The following is a 19,612-nucleotide window of genomic DNA, read 5'->3' as shown; positions in this document are numbered from 1 at the left end:
GTGTCGTCTCTGCCGGGACCGCCAGGCGCGGTCTGGGGGCCTGAGGAAGCGGAGCCAGGCGAACACGCAGAACGTGCCCCCGTGCTCCAGCTCACGGCACCCCCCCCCCGGACGGGAGCAGGGTCCCCAGGGGGAGGGACGCAGGCCTGGCTGACACAAGGAGCCTGCCGCTCAGCCCACAGGTGAGACCACAACCGTGCCCAGTGCTTACACCGGGGCAGACGCAGCCCGGGCTCCCGGCCCAGCGCCCGCGCGGCCCCGCCCCCTGACCCAGCTGGCCCCGCCCCCTGACCCAGCTGGACCCGCCCCCTGGCCCAGGTGGACCCGCCCCCTGACCCAGCTGGACCCGCCCCCTGACCCAGCTGGACCCGCCCCCTGACCCAGCTGGACCCGCCCCCTGGCCCAGGTGGACCCGCCCCCTGACCCAGCTGGACCCGCCCCCTGACCCAGGTGGACCCGCCCCCTGACCCAGCTGGACCCGGGGTGACAGCAGCACAGACGCAGGCGCCCACCCTATCCGGCCCGGCCCCTCCGTGGGCACGCCCTCACCTCGTCGAAGTCCGCGATGATCTCGTTGAGCAGCCGCAGACACTCCACGCCCATGTTGTTGCCGTCCAGCTCGATGTAGAAGTCGTTGAAGTTGGGGATGGACGCGAACATGACGCCCACCTGGGCGTACGACTGGTAGTAGAGGTCCTGGGGGTCAGGGGTCAGAGGTCAGAGGTCAGGTCAGCCACGGGGCTGCTGCAGGGCCGGACCACAGATGTGGGGGGCTCAGACGGCGCTGGTTCCCGGCGTCACGCAGCCCGCGGCGGGCGTGGGGGGGCCGGGGAGGCGCCAGGAAGAGGCTCTGCGGCCGCGGCCAGGACGGAAATGAGCACTGGGAGCTAGTTCAGGCCCGGCTGGTCAACGTGACCCTCAATGCTTGTGGGTCCTGCTCTGCGGGCCGGTGGGCCAGGGCTTTACTGGGCAGCTGGGTCCACGGGGAGTTCTGACCGGCCCAGTGGCGCTGCCCAGGGTCCTCCCGCTGCCCTTCAGCACGGGGACGGTGGCGCTGGGCTCTCTCCCGGGATTAACGGGAGGACGCTCCTCTGGGACCTTCATTCCTCCCAGGAGCCTGCCGGCCCTCGGGGGTGGCCGAGTGGCCCCCGATCGCGGTGAGACTCTGAGCGGACAGGTAACGAACGGGACCCAGGACCCCCATACCCACCCTGCCTCTCAGCGCCCGGCCGAGCCCCGCGGCGGGCGGCGTGCTCACCATGTTGCGGGGGTTGGACATGAGGAAGTGTTGGGCGACGTGGGCGGGCAGCAGGTTGAAGAGGATCCGCCTGTTGTCCAGCTTCACGCGCTCCATGTCATCCCTCTCCTCCTCCGCCTGGGGTGCAGGGGGCATCAGGGTCTCACCCAGCAGCCCGCGTGGCCACACCCCGAGCCCCTGCCCACCCGGGCCCTGACACAGGGTGTCCCTGCCCCACCAGAGCCCAGCACCAGATGTGGCGGTCTCCCCACAAGGCTAGGCTCAGAGCTCCTGGCCACAGAGGTGGGCAAGCTGAGGACCGGCACTGACTGAGCACACAGGCTGAAGGACAGAGAAAACAGGCCGGCCCTCAGGGACAGAGAGACCAGTGGGTGCTGCAGTGTGCCTCTGGGATGAGGAACTCACTACTCACACACCACTGAGCTGTCCCTCTAGCCTTCCTGTGTTGCCTGCCCTCCTTACGCCGGAGAGCGCCCACCCTCACAGCCAGCTGATGCCCACTCCCTGCAGGCGTCCCCAAACTACGGCCCACGGGCCGCATGCGGCCCCCTCAGGCCATTTATCCGGCCCCCCACCGCACTTCCGGAAGGGCCAACTCTTTCATTGGTGGTCAGTGAGAGGAGCACTGTATGTGGCGGCCCTCCAACGGTCTGAGGGACAGTGAATTGGCCCTCTGTGTAAAAACTTTGGGGACCCCTGCCCTAGGGGCTCCTTTGTGAGCCACCCCAAGGAAGCCAAAAAGGGCTCTTCTTGCCTGCGCAGCCCAGAGGTAGTCCAGCCGCAGCTTAATGTCCACCTGTCGGGCGTGCAGGGCCAGCGTGCACGAGAACAGCAGGATGGCCACGATCGGCTCGAAGCTGCGCCCAGAGATGGCGCCGCCCCTTAGGGAAGATGAGGAAGAAACGCGGTCAGTACCGAGGCTCTCACTGAACACAAGGCACGTCCGAAGCGAGCCCCCCCGCAGACGCGACCCCATAGTGGCACCTGGGCTGACCAGGATGAGCCACGTATCCCCGGAACCCGGGGTCCTCCCACACCTGGGGCTGAAACAGAGAAGCCGCCACACCAAACACTTCCCCAACCAGCAACCAGAACACGCGGCCACAGGCACGGACACCCCGACACCCGCGCTGGTCGGCTCCGGCGGGAGAGGCGCACCTACCCCCCGGCCTGCGTGTACCCGCTGAGCTCCAGGACCAGGATGTAGGACGCGCTGAGCACAGACAGCAGGATCATTTTGGGCAAGGAGGACACCCGCAGGAAGATGGCGAGCGGGAGGGTGCCCACGAGGCCGCAGAGCAGGGCGTGGGGCGCCGACTCGCAGGGCGGTGCGGACAGCACTGTGTTCTGGCCTCCGGATGACACCACCACCAGGGACCCATTGGGACTGGAGCTCCAGACCCAGGGCAGGCAGCCCACCTGGAGGGGACCGAGGGCAAGAAGCAGGGGAGGGGACCCACTCAAGACCAGAGCTACCTCTCCTCCTCCCCGTCCGGCCACCTCGTGGCTCTCCACAGGCGCCCCTCCTCCCGCACCTCGCCGCTGGCCACGCCCCACCCCGCGCAGTGTCCGCTCGCCACGCCCCACCCCGCGCACTGTCCGCTCGCCACGCCCAGCCCCACGCACTGTCCACTCGCCACGCAGTGTCCGCTCGCCACGCCCAGCCCCACGCACTGTCCACTCGCCACGCACTGTCCGTTCGCCACGCCCAGCCCCGCACAGCGTCCGCTCTCCACGCCCAGCCCCACGCAGTGTCCGCTCGCCACGCCCAGCTCCACGCACTGTCCACTCGCCACGCCCAGCCCCACGCACTGTCCACTCGCCACGCAGTGTCCGCTCGCCACGCCCAGCCCCACGCACTGTCCGCTCGCCACGCCCCACCCCGCGCAGTGTCCGCTGGCCACGCCCAGCCCCACACAGTGTCCGCTCGCCACGCCCCACCCCGTGGAGTGTCTGAGGTGCTCACCACGCATCCTTGGGCCACGGAGTAGATCAAGACGACGATGAAAATGCACAGGACGGTGCGGATCTGGATGGTCAGGCACCCTGGGAAACACTGCGCAGAGCGAGACCATTTTAAACTAAACAGCCTCTCGCTCCAGGGGGCCTCGTGTCCAGCGCGGATCATTCACAGCACGGAGGAGCAGGGACTCCGTGCGGGGAGTCTCGCCGCGCTCGTCCCGCTCGCTCGGGTCTTGGCCAGGTTCTCCCAGTTGGGAAACTTGCCGGAAAACCTGGTATCTTTAAGTTAAAAAGAGCGATGCCTCCCCCGTCCCCCGCACGGTGACGCCGACACTAAAACCAACCGAATGGATTAACCTGACATTTTCATAACGTTGAGTCCTGTGGTGACTGACTCGTAAGTGGTGAGGATTTCCATTTACCTGGTATTTTCGTGCTTAAGCGTTATCATTTTTTTTCAGGCAGGTTTTGTATAATTTTTGTTATGCTCTCAGACATTTTAAGTCTGTTTGTTTCAAAGACCTTTTTCACTATTCAACAATTTCATGGATAAAAGTCAGAGTTCTTTTTTAGACTCACGCTCTTGAGATCAGGAATAAGAGTGACAACAAGGGCCCTCCGCAGGGTGACACCCTGTGCCTGAGCCACGCGGCGGCTCGGTTTAACCCTTTCGGCCAATGGGAGAAGAAACAGCCGCCGCCTGTCCACTCAGCGCCCCCCGGCGGGCTTACTTCCCCCGCTGTGGCTTTAGCGCCCGAGAAGCATCGCGCACAGCCAGCTGCGTGCAAGACAGGCTCACGTCGGCTTAGGGAGCTCCTGCTCTTCGCGCAGCACTTTCCCCTAGCCAGGAGGGCGGGCGAGCGGACCAAGGCCTCTCTGCTACCCAGAGGGCAAGTGGAGCCCGCACAGGTGCCTGCCGGGGTGAGGCACAGCACAGGACACACGCACGCACACACCTGGACCCGGGTGATATGCAGGTACAGAACACAGGCCACCAGGAAGCAGATGCAGAACACCAGCAGGAGCAGGACGGCCACACTCCTAGGACAGAAGACGTGTGGTCACTGCGGCCGGGCCTGGCGAGGCGTGCGCAACAGGCGCCGGGGAAGGTGCCCCCTCGCCAGCCCGACCCGGCCCCCCAGCCCCCAGGGAGAAGCACGGCTCTCTGAGGACTTGGGCAGGCTGGTTCCATTCCAGGCCAGGGTCGCCAGGACCCCCAGCCTCTCCCCCTGCGTCGCTCCCCCCAGCGTGGCTCTCGGTCCTCACGGGGAAGGGTGGGGGGCTGTGCAGACGGGGCTGCGGCCACCGTCTGGGCTCCGACAGGGACCAGCTTCTCTAGAAAAGCTGGAGCCGCAGGAGGAGCCGTGCAGGGGGCGCAGGGGCGCGCAGTGTGGGCGGGGCAGCGTGGGCGTGCAGTGTGGGCCCGCAGCGTGGGCGTGCAGTGTGGGCCCGCAGCGTGGGCGTGCAGCGTGGGTGGGGCAGCGGGGGCGCGCAGCGTGGGCGTCTTTTCTAGAAACGCAGAGAAGTCCTCCACTGGGGGGGGCGGGGGGGTTCAATTAGGAAACGTGAGTGAGGAAAAGTAGAGATTTTCTTGGGTCTTCCTCGCTTTCACTCGTGACAAGTACATGTTATTAAAATCGCTATTTTTTTCTTCCTTTTCAGAGGTTACGTTTTTCTCCTTTTGATGTTTCCAAAAACGTCCCACACCTAGAAACCAGGGTGCCCACCGCTGTCCTGGGCGGACTCTCCCTGAGGCAGCGGCCACAGTGGGCGCGTGTGGACGGGGACATTGTGCGCGGCGTGGACAGGGGAAACTGGAGCGAGCAGCCCCACAGCGCGCGGTCACACCAGGTGGACCAGCCCCTCAGGTCGGAGGCGAGCCGGTGTGCGGCTGGTGATGTCCCCAGACGCCAGGGCACGAAGCATCCCCAGCGGCCTCCCTGCCCGCCCCGCGACCACACGGGGGTCACACTCACTGCGGGATTATCAGCAGGTAGACGAGGCCAAACAAGGCAGCCAGGACGAGGGCGAGCACCACGGCGCTGGTGAAGTGCTCGTCCTGGAGCTGGTGGTACTGCAGACAGAGCCCCCGGGTCAGCGCCCGCGGCCCCCAGGGGACCCCAGGACGCCCTGCCCCCGCGGGGCTCCAGGACGCACCTTGCGCTCCCGCTCGGCCTGCTTGTACTTGAGGGTGAAGAAGTTCAGGTCCGCCATCTCCAGGTCTGTCTGGCGGGCTTCCAGGAGGCGGCCGATGTATCTGTTCACGCGGGTGCCGGGGGTGGCCTGGACGGCGTTGGTCGAGAAGGATGAGCGGTTCCGGAGCTTTTCCGAGGCCGTTCTCAACGCCCTGCGCTGCGGGCACCGGGGAGACAAAGGCGGTTGCCGGGTCACCAGGCGCTGAGGAAGGGGGACTCTAACACACACACACACACACACACACACACCGGCCCCACGCACAGCCTCTGGGGCTGGGCTGGGTTTGACCAGCTGCTGGCGGTGATGCCCAGGTGAGTTATTTTGTCATCGGTGACGGAGTTTCTGCATCTACAGCTGGGATTACACAGCAACTACGTGGCACACCATGGGGAGGGTTACAGGACTTCCTACCAGTGCAGCAGGGGACAGCGGGGGCCAGCGGGGGGGGCAGCGGGGGACAGCAGGGGACAGCGGGGGGGGGCAGCGGGGGGGACAGCGGGGGGGGGGCCGGCGGGGGGCAGCGGGGGCCAGCAGAGGACAGCGGGGGAGGGGGGGGGCAGCGGGGGCAGCACCCAGCACAGAGGCATAAATCAACAAGCTGGCTCTTTGAAAATATCACCGAAATCAACAAATCTGTGGCAAGTGTGACAAAAAGACAGGAACAAATTCAGGAGGGAAACGTCACCTCAGACCACAGACATCACGAGGACAAGAATGAAACACCTGGTCACGGCCGGATGCATACATTTAACAGCTTCCACCCACGAGCTATGTACGCCTTGAAACACACACACACACCAGCACAAGTCACCCAACACGGGCAGGATCCGAACAGCCCTGCGGTGACCGAAGAAACTGAGTTCATGATTCTAAGTTCCTGAGAAAGTAACCTCCCAGGCCCCAGGTGGGTTCCCGGGAGAATCCCACCAAACACTTGAAGGAGAATTCACTCCCGTTCTACATGGTTTCTTCCAAAAACAGGAGAGGAGGGAACTCTCCCCAATTCCCTGTGTGATGTCCACGTTAACCAGAGACGGCACAGAGGAAGGACAGCTTGATGAAGAACACCCACAGCTGACACCACAGTCGGTGGTACCAGGCCCTTGGCGAGGCCGGCGGTCTGCTCCCCCCTCCCCTGCCCCGCTCACCTGCTCCGAGAACCCCTGGACACCCCCAGCCAACACAACAGACAACACCACAGTCTCCACAGGAAGCGCCAAGAAGCAAACAAAACAAAACAGAACTCCGAGAACAAGCACGTGGCTCCCCTAGGCCACAGGACACAAGGTGAACGCAAGAAGGAAACTGGTGTTTCTGCATATATACTAGCTAGGAACACGTGGGGACCACGCTCTCAAAGTCGTGGTGGCTGGACCTCACTCCAACTGCCGGGACACGGCTCTCCTGCCCCCAGAGGATGGGCTTCCCTGGAGGGGACAGGGCATCTGGCCAGGGTCACAGACACGAGCACATGTGGTCGGAGGAGACACTCAAGACCAGGGGTCCCCAAACTTTTTACACAGGGGGCCAGTTCACTGTCCCTCAGACCGTTGGAGGGCCGAACTATAAAAAAAACTATGAACAAATTCCTATGCACACTGCACATATCTTATTTTAAAGTAAAAAAACAAAACGGGAACAAATACAATATTTAAAATAAAGAACAAGTAAATTTAAATCAACAAACTGACCAGTATTTCAATGGGAACAATGGGTTTGCTTTTGGCTAATGAGATGGTCAATGTGCTCCTCTCAATGACCACCAATGAAAGAGATGCCTCTTCCAGAAGTGCAGCGGGGGCCGGAAAAATGGCCTCAGGGGGCCGCATGCGGCCCGTGGGCTGTAGTTTGGGGACCCCTGCTCAAGACGCTGCCCCGTCCCCAGCAGAGACCAAAAGAGGATCTGAAAGCCACCCTGGTCACCCCAAGAACCACAAATCCTGTTCCCAGGACTCCGTGCAGGCCGCCCGCAGGAGACGCCCGGTCAGGTCAGTGCAGGAGGCCAATGCACCAACCAGAGGGGCTCAACGCAGGAGGGGCCCGTGGGACCCCAGACAGCAGCTGGCACAGGAGGGAGGGCCAGATGTCCCCAGGGTGGAAGGGCAGCCCCAGTGACTCTGCAGAGGCTCCGGGCCGAGGGACAGACACTTGCCGCGTGCACTTCACGGCCAGAGTCAGCGGCGGGGTCACAGGTGAATTCACCGATAAATGCGCAGAATGCCAGGCTGAAAAACCACGCCGGCAAAGACCAGGATTTCCGCAGCGAAGCAGAAGCGGCCGGCTCTGAGTGGCATCTCCGCGACGGCGAGGGGGCGGGCACGGCGCCTACCTTGTCGTCCTCGCAGGTCATGACGTTGGAGAAGGGGATCTCCGCCTTGAACATCTTGCGGCACTGCATGAGCTGCACCAGCAGGTAGCACACGGTCTTGAACTTCATCCTCTTCGCCGGCTTTATGTCCGACAGGATCAGCCCTGGAAATATCTGGGCGGACACGCAGCAGAGGCACGCGTGAGCAGACGCAGCCGCCACTTGGCCTCAGCGCGGCCACCTCGGGATGGTGGCGTCTGCACACCAGGCTTTGGGAACCAGCCGGCGTCGGCCAACAATGTGGTCCCAGACCGCTCCCGACTACACCCACCGCCTCTGAAAACCAGAGTGACAGCCGGGATCCGGGGCCGAGAGCAGGGCAGGAGGGGGCCCCCGGCCTGGGTCAGCACGTGCTGGTGAATGTCACCCATGGTCCCCCCCACTGACCTTGGAAGACTCCTACAAAGGCACTCAGTTCTCAACTTACACCCCAAGACTCCTCCTACCTATCACCTTTTCTTTCTGTTCCTTTTTCTCTCTTTTTCTTTTTGTATTTTTCTGAAGTTGGAAACAGGGAGGCAGAGAGACAGACTCCTGCATGCACCTGACTGGGATCCACCCGGCATGCCCACCAGGGGGTGATGCTCTGCCCATCTGGGCCATGGCTCCATTGCAACTGGAGCCATTCTAGCACCTGAGGCGGAGGCCATGGAGCCATCCTCAGCGCCCGGGCCAACTTTGCTGCAATGGAGCCTGGGCTGCGGGAGGGGAAGAGACAGAGAGGAAGGAGAGGGGGAGGGGTGGAGAAGCAGATGGGCGCTTCTCCTGTGTGCCCTGACTGGGAATCAAACCCAGGACTTCCACATGCTGGACCAATGCTCTACCACTGAGCCAACCAGCTGGGGCCTTCTATTTCTCACCCCAGACTTCTTGTACCAACCTCCCTGCCTGAACTCAGACCGCCACCCCACCCGACGCTGCTGCTGGACTCTGCTGAGGGCTGGGCAGCACCCAGGCAGGGCACTGGGGCTCACTCACCCACCCAGCACTTCCTCACGGACCTCCCTCCTCAGCTCCACACTGCTCACCTGAGCCCTGGAAGTGGCCTGGTCACCCTCCCTCCTGTCCACACCACTGACCACTGTCCCTGGGCACACAAGATGGTCACAACCCTGCTGTGTGCAGAGTGGCTCCCACCCCGAGCCCCACGGACAGGGAAGGCCCAGCGGGGACGCAGGATGACCCTGCCACGGAGGACCCAGGGCTCGGAGGTGACTCAGCGTGCGGGCCCCTCCCCCACACGCACACACTGGCAGAGGACAGCCCAGGACAGGACGTGCGGGGACGCCGAGGGACGCGGCCGGCTCTGGCGCACCTTGCGCCGGTGCGAGGGCACGATGAAGAAGGTCTCGATGCCGTGCGCCTTCAGGAAGCTGTTTCTCTCGTGCCCACAGCCCGGCTCCACCTCGTAGTCCCCGTTCAGGCACGCCAGCGTCGTCTTGGTGATGTGAACTTTCCTGCAGGGAGGAGCCAGAGTTGAGACCAGCGTGAGGCCAAGCTCAGAGTCCGCTGGCCCGCAGCTCAGCTGGTCCGTGTGGGAGGCCGAGGTCCTGCGGGGGAGAGAAGGGTGGGCGGCCGGGCCGGTGGGAACGGAGTGGTCGTGAGGGGACAGAGACAGGAGTCTGTCCCCGAGGCCCGAGGCAGAAGCCCCAGCCCAGTGCCCAGCTGTGGGCAGGCAGTGGGGGCAAGCAGAGGTCCCCCCACGTCCCCAGGGTGTGTGAGCAGGCGTGGGAATGAGCAGGTGTGGGTGTGCAAGTGGGTGTGCAAGCAGATGTGGGTGTGAGCAGGTGTGGGTGTGCAAGTGGGTGTGTGAGCAGGCCTGGGTGTGAGCAGGTGTGGGTGTGAGCAGGCCTGGGTGTGCTAGCAGGCGTGGGTGTGAGCAGGTGTGGGTGTGCGAGCAGGCGTGGGTGTGCAAGCAGGCCTGGTGTGAGGTGTGGGTGTGCGAGTGGGTGTGCAAGCAGGTGTGGGTGTGAGCAAGCATGGGTGTGAGCAGGCCTGGGTGTGCGAGCAGGCGTGGGTGTGAGCAGGCATGTGTGTGTGAGCAGGCCTGGGTGTGAGCAGGCGTGGGTGTGAGCAGGTGTCACTGTTGCTGTCACCTGGACACCACACTGGTCCCTGCAGCTGCCTTGGGCACGTCCCGGCCCCCCTCCAGCGGGGGACATGGTGGGGCACCACGTCACTCCCTGCAGCCCGCCGCAGTGTCAGGAAAAGGGACCCTCCCACTCCGTTCTCGGGGTGCCTGTTGCGGACTACCGAGCCTCAGCTCGTGGATGGTGAGAAGACCATGAGGCCAAAGCAGGTGCTTGTCACTGGAGAGCGTGTGACGTGCAGGGACCAGGAGACCCACCTGTAACCCTGGGACCCACCTGTAACCCCGGGCCCTCACCCGACCCTGTCCACAGGGAAGGAACTGAGACCAGAGTCAGGGCGGAGCCCCAGAGCCCCCGCCGGTGACTGGGGGACGGCTCCCCAGGCCCCTGGCCCCCCCCAGGCGTCTCACATACCCAGGCAGGCCCGCGGCCTCCATGACATTGGCCAGGGTCACGTCATTGGACCACACGTCGTACTGCCACTTGCGCAGGCCCAGGACGCCGCAGAGGACCCTGCCGGTGTGCAGCCCCACACGCATGTTCAGGTCTACCTCAGTGGCCTCGGCCACGGACCTGCAACACGGACCACGGCGTGGGCTGCGGCCCCGAGGCGTGGAGCGCGGGGTCTCCTGACCTAGTCGGCCCAACCCCCCGGCTGGGGCCCCCGCTGGTCCCTGCCCCCGGCCAGCAGCCACGTCCTGCAGCATCACGCCTCCCCGCCCAGGGCGGCCCCAGAACGAGATGACCCTGCTCTGTGTCCTACGACCAGGTCTGGGCCCTCCTGCCTGCTGGGTGGCCGGGGACAGCACGACTTCCACGGGGAATGTCTGACAAGATCCACGGCGCAGGAGCCTGGGGAACTCAGGGTCTGACCCCCAGCTCCGGGACTCGGGCGCAGGCTGCAGAGTGACCGGTGGGGCGGCCCGAGCCAGGCTCGTGGGCCCTGAACTACAGGAGGACTTTGTGGGATGCAGGCTGTGACTCTGCCCCCTGGTGGTGAAAACGAGGCGGCGGCACGTGTGGGCACTGAGCTGGGACCAGGGACCCAGGGGCCCGCGCCCCTCCCAGCCCAGCTGAGAGAGCACAGTGTGAGCCCCCCAGCCCCAGGGGGGGATCGTGGAGGATGCGGGGACACTGTGGGAGGGACGCCCCTGCCCCAGAACCGTGCTCCACAGAACTCGGATCACCAAGATGGAAACGGGAGGGAGGGACCAGGCAGCACCCCGAAGGCCCAGGCCCTGTGCAAGCAGCCAGGCGTCAGGGACCGGGGAGGAGAGACGGGCCCCCCACCCCCAGGCCTCCCTAACCAGACGGAGGCCCGGAAGTGTTTGTCCTCATCCCTGACAAGGACCAGGGCCGGATAAGGCTGGGCAAAGGAATGGCAGGCCAGGGCCACGTGACCCAGGATGTCTCTCTGCAGAGATCACCTGAGCCTGCGATCCACCTGGACCGACCCACCTGGACTGACCCTCCTGGACCCGCCCTCCTGGACCGACCCTCCTGGACCCGCCCTCCTGGACCGACCCACCTGGACCGACCCTCCTGGACCGACCCACCTGGACCGACCCTCCTGGACCCGCCCTCCTGGACCGACCCTCCTGGACCCACCCTCCTGGACCGACCCACCTGGACCGACCCTCCTGGACCGACCCACCTGGACCCACCCACCTGGACCAACCCTCCTGGACCGACCCTCCTGGACCGACCCACCTGGACCGACCCCCCTGGACCGACCCACCTGGACCGACCCCCCTGGACCCACCCCCCTGGACCGACCCACCTGGACCGACCCACCTGGACCGACCCTCCTGGACCGACCCACCTGGACCAACCCTCCTGGACCGACCCACCTGGACCGACCCACCTGGACCCACCCTCCTGGACCGACCCACCTGGACCCACCCTCCTGGACCGACCCTCCTGGACCGACCCACCTGGACCGACCCACCTGGACCGACCCTCCTGGACCGGCCGGCAGGGGGAGCACAGGCCTGCCGGGGGGGGGGGGGGGGGCCGGGGCGGTGCAGGGCCCAGCGTGCTGGCGGGTGCGACCAGGCCCCCGGGACACTCACGTGATGGTGTCGATCATGTCCAGGCCCATCTCCACGCAGCAGTGGGCGTGGTCGGTCTTGGGCTGGGTGAGGCCGGACACGCAGTAGTAGCAGTCCCCCAAGATCTTGATGCGACGACAGTGGTTCTCCTTGGAACAGACGGGAGTCAGTGGTGCGTGCGCTGCAGCCGCTCGCGCCGCCCGCCAGCTCGATGCTGGTGACCACTGACCACAGGACCCGGGGCTCACCAGGCCCGGGACGCCCCCTGGGGCTCCCCACAGGCAGGGCGGCCTCAGGAGGGCAGGTGGCCCCCACAGCGGTGATCAGGGTCGCCCTGGGGCACCGTTTCCCTCACGTCTCCGCCAGACCGGGTCCATCTGCCTGCCGCTCAGCGCCCGGGCCAACCCCACAGACCCTGCCCAGGCCCGGAGCCAGCTCCTCTCCCGAGGTGGGCTCTCTGCCCTCTCGGCCACAACGAGGTCGCCACGTGATGCCTCCGGAACAAGCTAGACTCCCCCACCCACCCCGGGAAGGGCAGGCCGCAGGCGTCTGCCTGTCCTGGCGGCTTTAGCCCCAGGTCCACGTCCACAGATGTGCGAGCAGCTCTCCCCGAGGACTGCCCTGCTGAGCCACAGCCCTGACCTCGCCACGCAGGAGCTCCACGCTCACGTTCGTGCAGTGACTCTCGGGACACACCTGGCCGTCCGGCTGGGGGTGGAGGGAGAACGGTTAAGGCTCACCACCACCTGTGCGCTGCCAGCCCAGGGTCTCAGCCACAATCACGGCTGTGACAGCAGCTCTGTTCCCAGGAAAGCACCAAGGCGGCTGATCTGGGATGTGTCGGTCCACCCTCTGCCGACCCTGAGGACCGCACAGCCCCCCTGCCGGGGTCCTCGCTGTGGGATCCCGCCCGAGGAGCCACAGCCGAGAAATCCTCCCAAACGCCGCCACGCCTCCCGAGACAACAGCCACTCCACCGCACGTGAACCAGAGTAACACCTTTGATGAAGAGTTACGACATCTCTCAGAACAAAGACACCTGGTGAGACGCGTGGCTCTGTGTCCACGTTCCTCTAACGCCCGTCTGCCATCCACCGTGTCCGCTCCTGCGCCGGGCGCCCGTCGTGGAGCCCGAGACGGTGTCGTGGAGCCTAGCTCCGGACCCAGCTCAGAGGACACGCCCACAGCGTCTGCTTAACCCTGCCGTCCCCGTTCACGCCAGCGAGCCGACTGCGCAGTCCTTGCGGGGTGGCCCCACAGGGAAGGGAGGCTGCTGTGCGGCTGGTAGAGGGGGTGCTCCAAGTGCAAGCCCACAGGAAGGACCCACAGGCGGAAGGGGATGCAGGCCGAGGGCTGGGGTGCAGGCAGGATGTGCCACTACCCCCCAGCCTCAAGCACGCCCATTGCTCCCTGGTGAGGCCAATCTACAAGTAAGAACATCTAGCAGGTGACGCTGGCGGCTGCCCATGCGGCTGGAGTCGCGGGCCGGCAAGCCCACCGCTTTCTTGGTGGGGCTTTGGGACAGCAGCGTCCTCAGTGGGATGGTCAGCACAGACGACGGGCACCTGGTCAGGGCACACCAGCATCGGGTTGTCCTGGACAGAGAGCTGCCTCCCTCCCTGCCCCCCCACCACCACCACCAGAGAGACCGACACGGCCCAGAACAGATCGGGCCGGTGAAATGCATCATCTAGTTTTATTAATCTCAAGTGTCCTGGCATCTGGTAGCAAACTTAAGAGACCAAAACACACGTTTCTCACAGGTCTCGATGTTTTAGTTTAAAATCTTCCCTGTAAATATTGGAGTCGGCGTCTGGAGTGCCCCGTGGGGAGCGGTCCTGCTGCTTGGACAGCTGCTCCCTGGACAAAGCCAAGGAAGGCGGGAGGAGGGAGGAGGGGGGAGGGGGAGGGAGGAGGGGGAGGGAGGAGGGGGAGGGGGAGGGGGGAGGAGGGGGAGGGGGAGGGGGGAGGAGAGGGGAGGGGGGGGAGGAGAAGGAGGGAGGAGGGGGGAGGGGAAGAGGGGGGAGGGGAGGAGAGGGGAGAGGGGAGGGGAGGGGGAGGGGGGAGGGGGGAGGAGGGGGGAGGGGGGAGGGGGGAGGAGGGGAGGGGGAGGGAGGAGGGGAGGGGAGGGAGGAGGGAGGAGGGGGAGGGGAGGGAGGAGGGGGGACGGGGAGAGGGGAGGGGGGAGGAGGAGGGGAGGGAGGAGGGGGAGGGGAGGGAGGAGGGGGAGGGGAGAGAGGAGGGGGGGTGGGGAGGGGGGAGGAGGGGAGGGGGGAGGAGGGGGAGGGGGAGGGGGAGGGGAGGAGCGAGAGGGAGGAGCGCACGCGGAAGGAACAGAGGAGTCCCCCTGCTCCGCCCCTCAGGTGTGGTTAGCCGCCCCCAGGTGAACTCAGGGCCCTGGCCGGGCCCGGCCTGAGTGGCAGCCACAGGGGCCAGGAAGCAGAGCGCCCAGCCAGCCTTGACCTGCCCACGGCCCCAGGTGCAGGATTCCACAGCAAGAGGAGGCCGCACAGCTGGTCTGGAGCCCGAAGGTGCCCAGCCCCCGAGACCACCCCTGAAACAGGGTGGAGGTGTCCAGCAGGACCAGAGGCCGACACCTGGACAGGGTTCTGGGAGGTAGGCCTGCTCTAGGACCTGGGGGCACCTGAGGGGTGGGCAGGTGCAGGGGCAGCTGGCATTGACCCTCTCCAGGCCCAGGGGCTGAAGAAGCACCTTCCTGGTGGCCAGGGAAGACATCTACAGGTGACCCCGGTACAACCCACAGGCACTTACACTTCCCAAGAGTCACCCGCTTTTCAGCAAGCTGTTTCCTACTAAAGCGAGAAATCAGGTCCGTTATAAAGAATGCAGAACAGAGTTGATCATGTTGTGATAACTGAATGACGCCAGGTGGGCACTGGCCTTCTCGGGCGGTCACTACATAAAGGTATATACACGTCTAACCACTGTGCGGTACACCTGAAATACATTAGTGATCTATCAACAAGGGCCCTCCGCTCCTGCCCACCCTGACTGCCCTGTGACACAGTGCCCCAGGCCCCCGTGTGTGTACCCCCTGCACCGTCCTGAGTCTCCCGTCCCCTGGCACCGCAGGTTCTCACTAGAAACAGCCCCTGAAGGATGAGGTCATGCCCAGAGCTAAGGACAGGTTCTCACTGCCTGTCACCCTGAGGAGCAGGGCCGGGACTGGTCCAGGGGGCCCGCTAACAGAAGCCACAACGGGGCGTGGGCTCGTCCCCATGACCAGCACACAGCTCTCCACGCCGCTTCACGGCCTCCGGACCATCCCGTCCGTTCAGTTTCCCACTGAGAAGACTGACACCCAGCCAGGCCCATCCCCCAGCCCCCAGGTCGGGGGGGGAGCAAGGCTGAGGCCCCGTCGGCTGTCGCTCCACCCATTCAAAAGGACGTGACCAGCTTCCCTGATAGATGTGGCCGTAGGAGCAAACGCAGGTCTGAATGGGAGCGGATAAGTGGGGGAAAGGTCAGGAATCTGTGCACACCTGCAGCCGCTGACCGTGGACGAGGGACAAACACGCCGCCCGCCACTCTGCAGACCAAGGCAAACACGGCCGTGTTTGTCTAAGCGCCACGGGGCCTCCGTGAGGAGCGCTGCGTTCGCCCCGCCGCCGTGTGTGCTGTTCCAGGCCGCGGGCACAGCGGGCCGTCCTGCACCCCAGGCACGAGGACGAGACGGCACAACGCGGAAAACACGTCCCACGTGCTCCTCACACAGGACTCCAGACGAGATGCACGTTGAATACATACAGCACCCCCCCGTGCGCGGGGGAGCAAAGGGGGAAGGGGTAGACAAGGAAAGGGGGCGTCCTGGCTTGGGGCTCCCTTGCCGTCACCTCCACTGGGGGAAAGGGCAGAGCTGAACTGCTGGGGGAGAGACGGCAGTTCTGCGTGGAAGCCGCACGGACAGGCGGACGGCAGGACAGAGGACAGGGAAGCTCGGGACAGCCGCAGCGACGGCCCAAAATGAAACAGTAACAAAGAGAATCCAAGACGTAAAAGGCTCGCCTGAGCCGTGGGACACTTGGTGTCCCTAAAGGACCAGGAAGGGACATAAAAACATTTGAAATGGTGGCGTCTAGTTTTCTCCCAAATACAAGCAAACTCTCAGCCTGCAGGGCCGGGAGCTGAGGGCATGGGGAGCGCAGGAACGTGAGGAGCACCGGGCGCGTCACGGGCACCCAGCTCAGACACGCGAGGAAGGGCCCACCACGGCAGCCGGGAAAGGACGTCTTTTGTGCAGAGGGACAGACTCCTCCTTGGAAACCACACAAGAGATGACGGCATAGCAACATCTTTAAAGTCCCAGGGAAGAACCTGTCCGCCTAGAATTCTATGCCCAGGGAAGAAAATTCCAAAACATAAGGACCAAATAAGGAGCGTCGCAGAACACGGAGCCTGCAGCAGCAGCGGGGCCACACCCCAGAAAGAGGGGAGGCCATTTCAGAAGGACACGTGGAAACAGGCCACGTGCCTGCTCCTAAGGGAAGGAGAAGCCAGGAAGTGGGGACCACACAGGAAGCCTGAGATACTTTGTTACTCGTAGCTCTTGACACAGAACTGGTTGTAGACACCAGAAAGTAACATAGAACAGCGCAGGTAACACAAGAAAAAGTAAATTGTAACAGTTGCATGAAGGCGGAGGAGAGAGTAATGGAGGCGTGTCACCTCAGTCAGCCAAGACTGTGAGTCACATGCACAGAAGATGAACCCTGAGACGGACCCTGTCACACGTGCGATGGCGACCGCAGACCCCAGAGCAACCACTGAAATAACAGTCACAACTGGTATGCCAACTCAGGCGGCAGGAGGGAGTGGTGACACCCCCTCAGAGGCCCAAGCGAAGGCGGAGGGAAGGGGGAAGGAACAGAGACGCGGTGGACGGAGCAGAGCGGACAGCAGACGGACTGAGCCCAACCACGTGGATGACGCAGGCCGTGGGGGCACCACCCTTACAGCGGAGGGTGTCCGATTAGATCAAAGAGCAAAACAGACACTCTAAACAAACAGTCTCCATTAAAAGACGCCAACAGATCAAAGACAAGAGGATGGGGCTTTGGCTGGTCGGCTCAGTGGTAGAGCATTGGCCCAGCATGTGGAAGTCCCGGGTTCAATTCCCGGTCAGGGCACACAGGAGAGGCACCCATCTGCTTCTCTACCCCTCCCCCTCCTGCTTCTCTCCCTCTCTCTCTCTCTCTCTCTCTCTCTCTCCTTCCCCTCCTGCAGCTAGGGCTCAATTAGAGCGAGTTGTCACCAGGAGCTGAGGATGGCTCCATGGCCTCCACCTCAGGCACTAGAATGGCTCTGGTTGCAGCAAAGCCACACCCCAGATGGGCAGAGCATCGCCCCCTGGTGGGCATGCGGGGTGGATCCCCGTCCAGTGAATGTGGGAGTCTGTCGCTGCCTCCCCGCTTCTCACTAAAGATTAATTAATTAATAAAAGAGGATGGGAAAGCCGTGCCTTCTGGCAGAAACCCCAGGAACGCGGGAATGACTACTGAGAAGAGACGAATGAGATTACAGGGTGGAGACTATGACCAGGATGGGGGGAGGAGGGGGCAGTCTCCTCATGAGGAAAGAGTTAGTTCACCCAGAGCAGCTGGCCGTCCGAAATGTTTCCAACTCTAGTAACAGAGCTTGAGAACGTGTGAAGCAAAAATCAGCAGAACCGAAGGAAGGGGGACTCCGGCCACGCTGGGCAGAGGGCGAGCCGCCGGGACGCCGTAGGGATGTGGGAGATGTACGTGACCCCACGGACATGGGACACCCCAGAACACACGTTCGGGGAATGCAGTACACTCTCATCTTCAAGCGTACATGGGTCACTCGCCAGAGTAGGCTATTTATTTCTGGGCGTAAATTTAAGAGGATTCAAATCTAAAAATATGTTTTCTTACCAACAATAGAACTAAATTTGAAGTTAAAGAACAGAGAGACCTTTGAAAAGTCCCCCCCAAAATGGTGACCTCTAAATAATCCATAGACCTAAAAAAATATGGAGAGGTAAAGTGGTGAGTGTTTTGAACTGAACAAATATAAACCACAGCCCTGGCCGGTTGGCTCAGTGGTAGAGCGTCAGTCCAGCATGTGGAAGTCCCGGGTTCGATTCCCAGCCAGGGCACACAGGAGAAGCACTCATCTGCTTCTCCACCCCTCCCCCTCTCCTTCCTCTCTGTCTCTCTCTTCCCCTCCCGCAGCCAAGGCTCTATTGGAACAAAGATGGCCCGGGTGCTGGGTATGGCTCCTTGGCCTCTGCCTCAGGCGCTAGAATGGCTCTGGTCGCAACAGAGCAACGCCCCAGATGGGCAGAGCATCACCCCCTGGTGGGCATGCCGGGTGGATCCCGGTCGGGCACATGCGGGAGTCTGTCTGACTGCCTCCCCGTTTCCAGCTTCAGAAAAATACAAAAAATAAAAATTTAAAATAAATAAATAAAACAGCACAGAAACCTGGGGATACCGCTAACTCCACAAAGCGCGAGGGGGAGAGAGACAAATCTCAACACCTGAATTTCTACCTTAAGGAACCACAAAAAGAAGAACTTAAAACCAAAATAAGCAAAGGAAACAAAATAACGCAAATAGACAAGAATTGGTTAATAGAGAAACGAATGAAACCCAAAGCAACATCTTTCGGAAAAATTGATAAAAGGGACCAAGCTGGACCCAGAATGATCAGTAAAAAAATGGGCCCTGGCCGGTTGGCTCAGTGGTAGAGCGTCGGCCTAGCGTGCGGAGGACCCGGGTTCGATTCCCGGCCAGGGCACATAGGAGAAGCGCCCATTTGCTTCTCCACCCCTCCGCCGCGCTTTCCTCTCTGTCTCTCTCTTCCCCTCCCGCAGCCAAGGCTCCATTGGAGCAAAGATGGCCCGGGTGCTGGGGATGGCTCTGTGGCCTCTGCCTCAGGCGCTAGAGTGGCTCTGGTCGCAATATGGCGACGCCCAGGATGGGCAGAGCATCGCCCCCTGGTGGGCAGAGCGTCGCCCCATGGTGGGCGTGCTGGGTGGATCCCGGTCGGGCGCATGCGGGAGTCTGTCTGACTGTCTCTCCCTGTTTCCAGCTTCAGAAAAATGAAAAAAAAAAAAAAAAATGGACGACACAAATGACCTAAAACAGGAAGGGGAGGGATAACGTCACCACAGACTATACAAATCTGAGGCTAACAGGAAACATTGTGAACAACTTTATCCTAATAATTTTGACAACTTAGATTAAATGGACAGATTCCTTAGAAAATAAAGAGAAGTACCAAAAACTCATACAAGAAAGGAAAATTAAAAAAAAAAAACCTCGGTGGCCCTATGTAAAGAAACCGGATTTGTGATTAAAAACCTCCACAAATAAGACTCCTTGCCCAGATGGACTCTGCACTGAACCTCGTCACACGTCAAGATGCAATGACACCAATGCTGCACAAACTCTCCCAGAAAACTGTCCAGGGGGAAACGCCCCCGAGCTCTCCCGTGAGGTCAGCATGAACCACCCTGACATCACGTAGACAGCACAGGAAGACCACAGAGTAACATCCTGCAGGAAGCCAAGTGGAAAAAGTCTAAATAAAACTTCAGCAACCCCCAGCCAGCAGCACATCACGACGACGACACAGGGCGCCCAAGCCGGGCTCGTCTCGGCAAGGCGGCCGCTCGGCCCTCGCCGCAGCCGGCGTCACC

At 62.8% G+C, this 19,612-nt stretch overlaps 1 protein-coding gene across 1 annotated transcript in view; it reads right to left on the bottom strand.

Moving 5' to 3' along the window:
• The window catches only part of ADCY1 (adenylate cyclase 1), a 43,499-nt gene that overhangs the window by 10,723 nt on the left and 13,164 nt on the right, over positions 1-19,612 (bottom strand). The window contains exons 5-16 of the mRNA XM_066353766.1: positions 11,947-12,074; positions 10,289-10,447; positions 9,100-9,241; positions 7,746-7,898; positions 5,378-5,572; positions 5,197-5,294; positions 4,177-4,261; positions 3,225-3,314; positions 2,421-2,677; positions 2,013-2,139; positions 1,259-1,375; positions 550-696 (exon numbers count right to left, since the gene is read on the bottom strand). Coding sequence (XP_066209863.1) covers positions 550-696; positions 1,259-1,375; positions 2,013-2,139; positions 2,421-2,677; positions 3,225-3,314; positions 4,177-4,261; positions 5,197-5,294; positions 5,378-5,572; positions 7,746-7,898; positions 9,100-9,241; positions 10,289-10,447; positions 11,947-12,074 — 1,698 coding nt within the window. The remainder of the gene's footprint in view (positions 1-549; positions 697-1,258; positions 1,376-2,012; positions 2,140-2,420; positions 2,678-3,224; positions 3,315-4,176; positions 4,262-5,196; positions 5,295-5,377; positions 5,573-7,745; positions 7,899-9,099; positions 9,242-10,288; positions 10,448-11,946; positions 12,075-19,612) is intronic.

Source organism: Saccopteryx leptura, chromosome 12 (assembly GCF_036850995.1).
Source record: "Saccopteryx leptura isolate mSacLep1 chromosome 12, mSacLep1_pri_phased_curated, whole genome shotgun sequence".
Lineage (NCBI taxonomy): Eukaryota > Metazoa > Chordata > Mammalia > Chiroptera > Emballonuridae > Saccopteryx > Saccopteryx leptura.
This window is presented reverse-complemented; position numbering and strand designations above follow the sequence as displayed.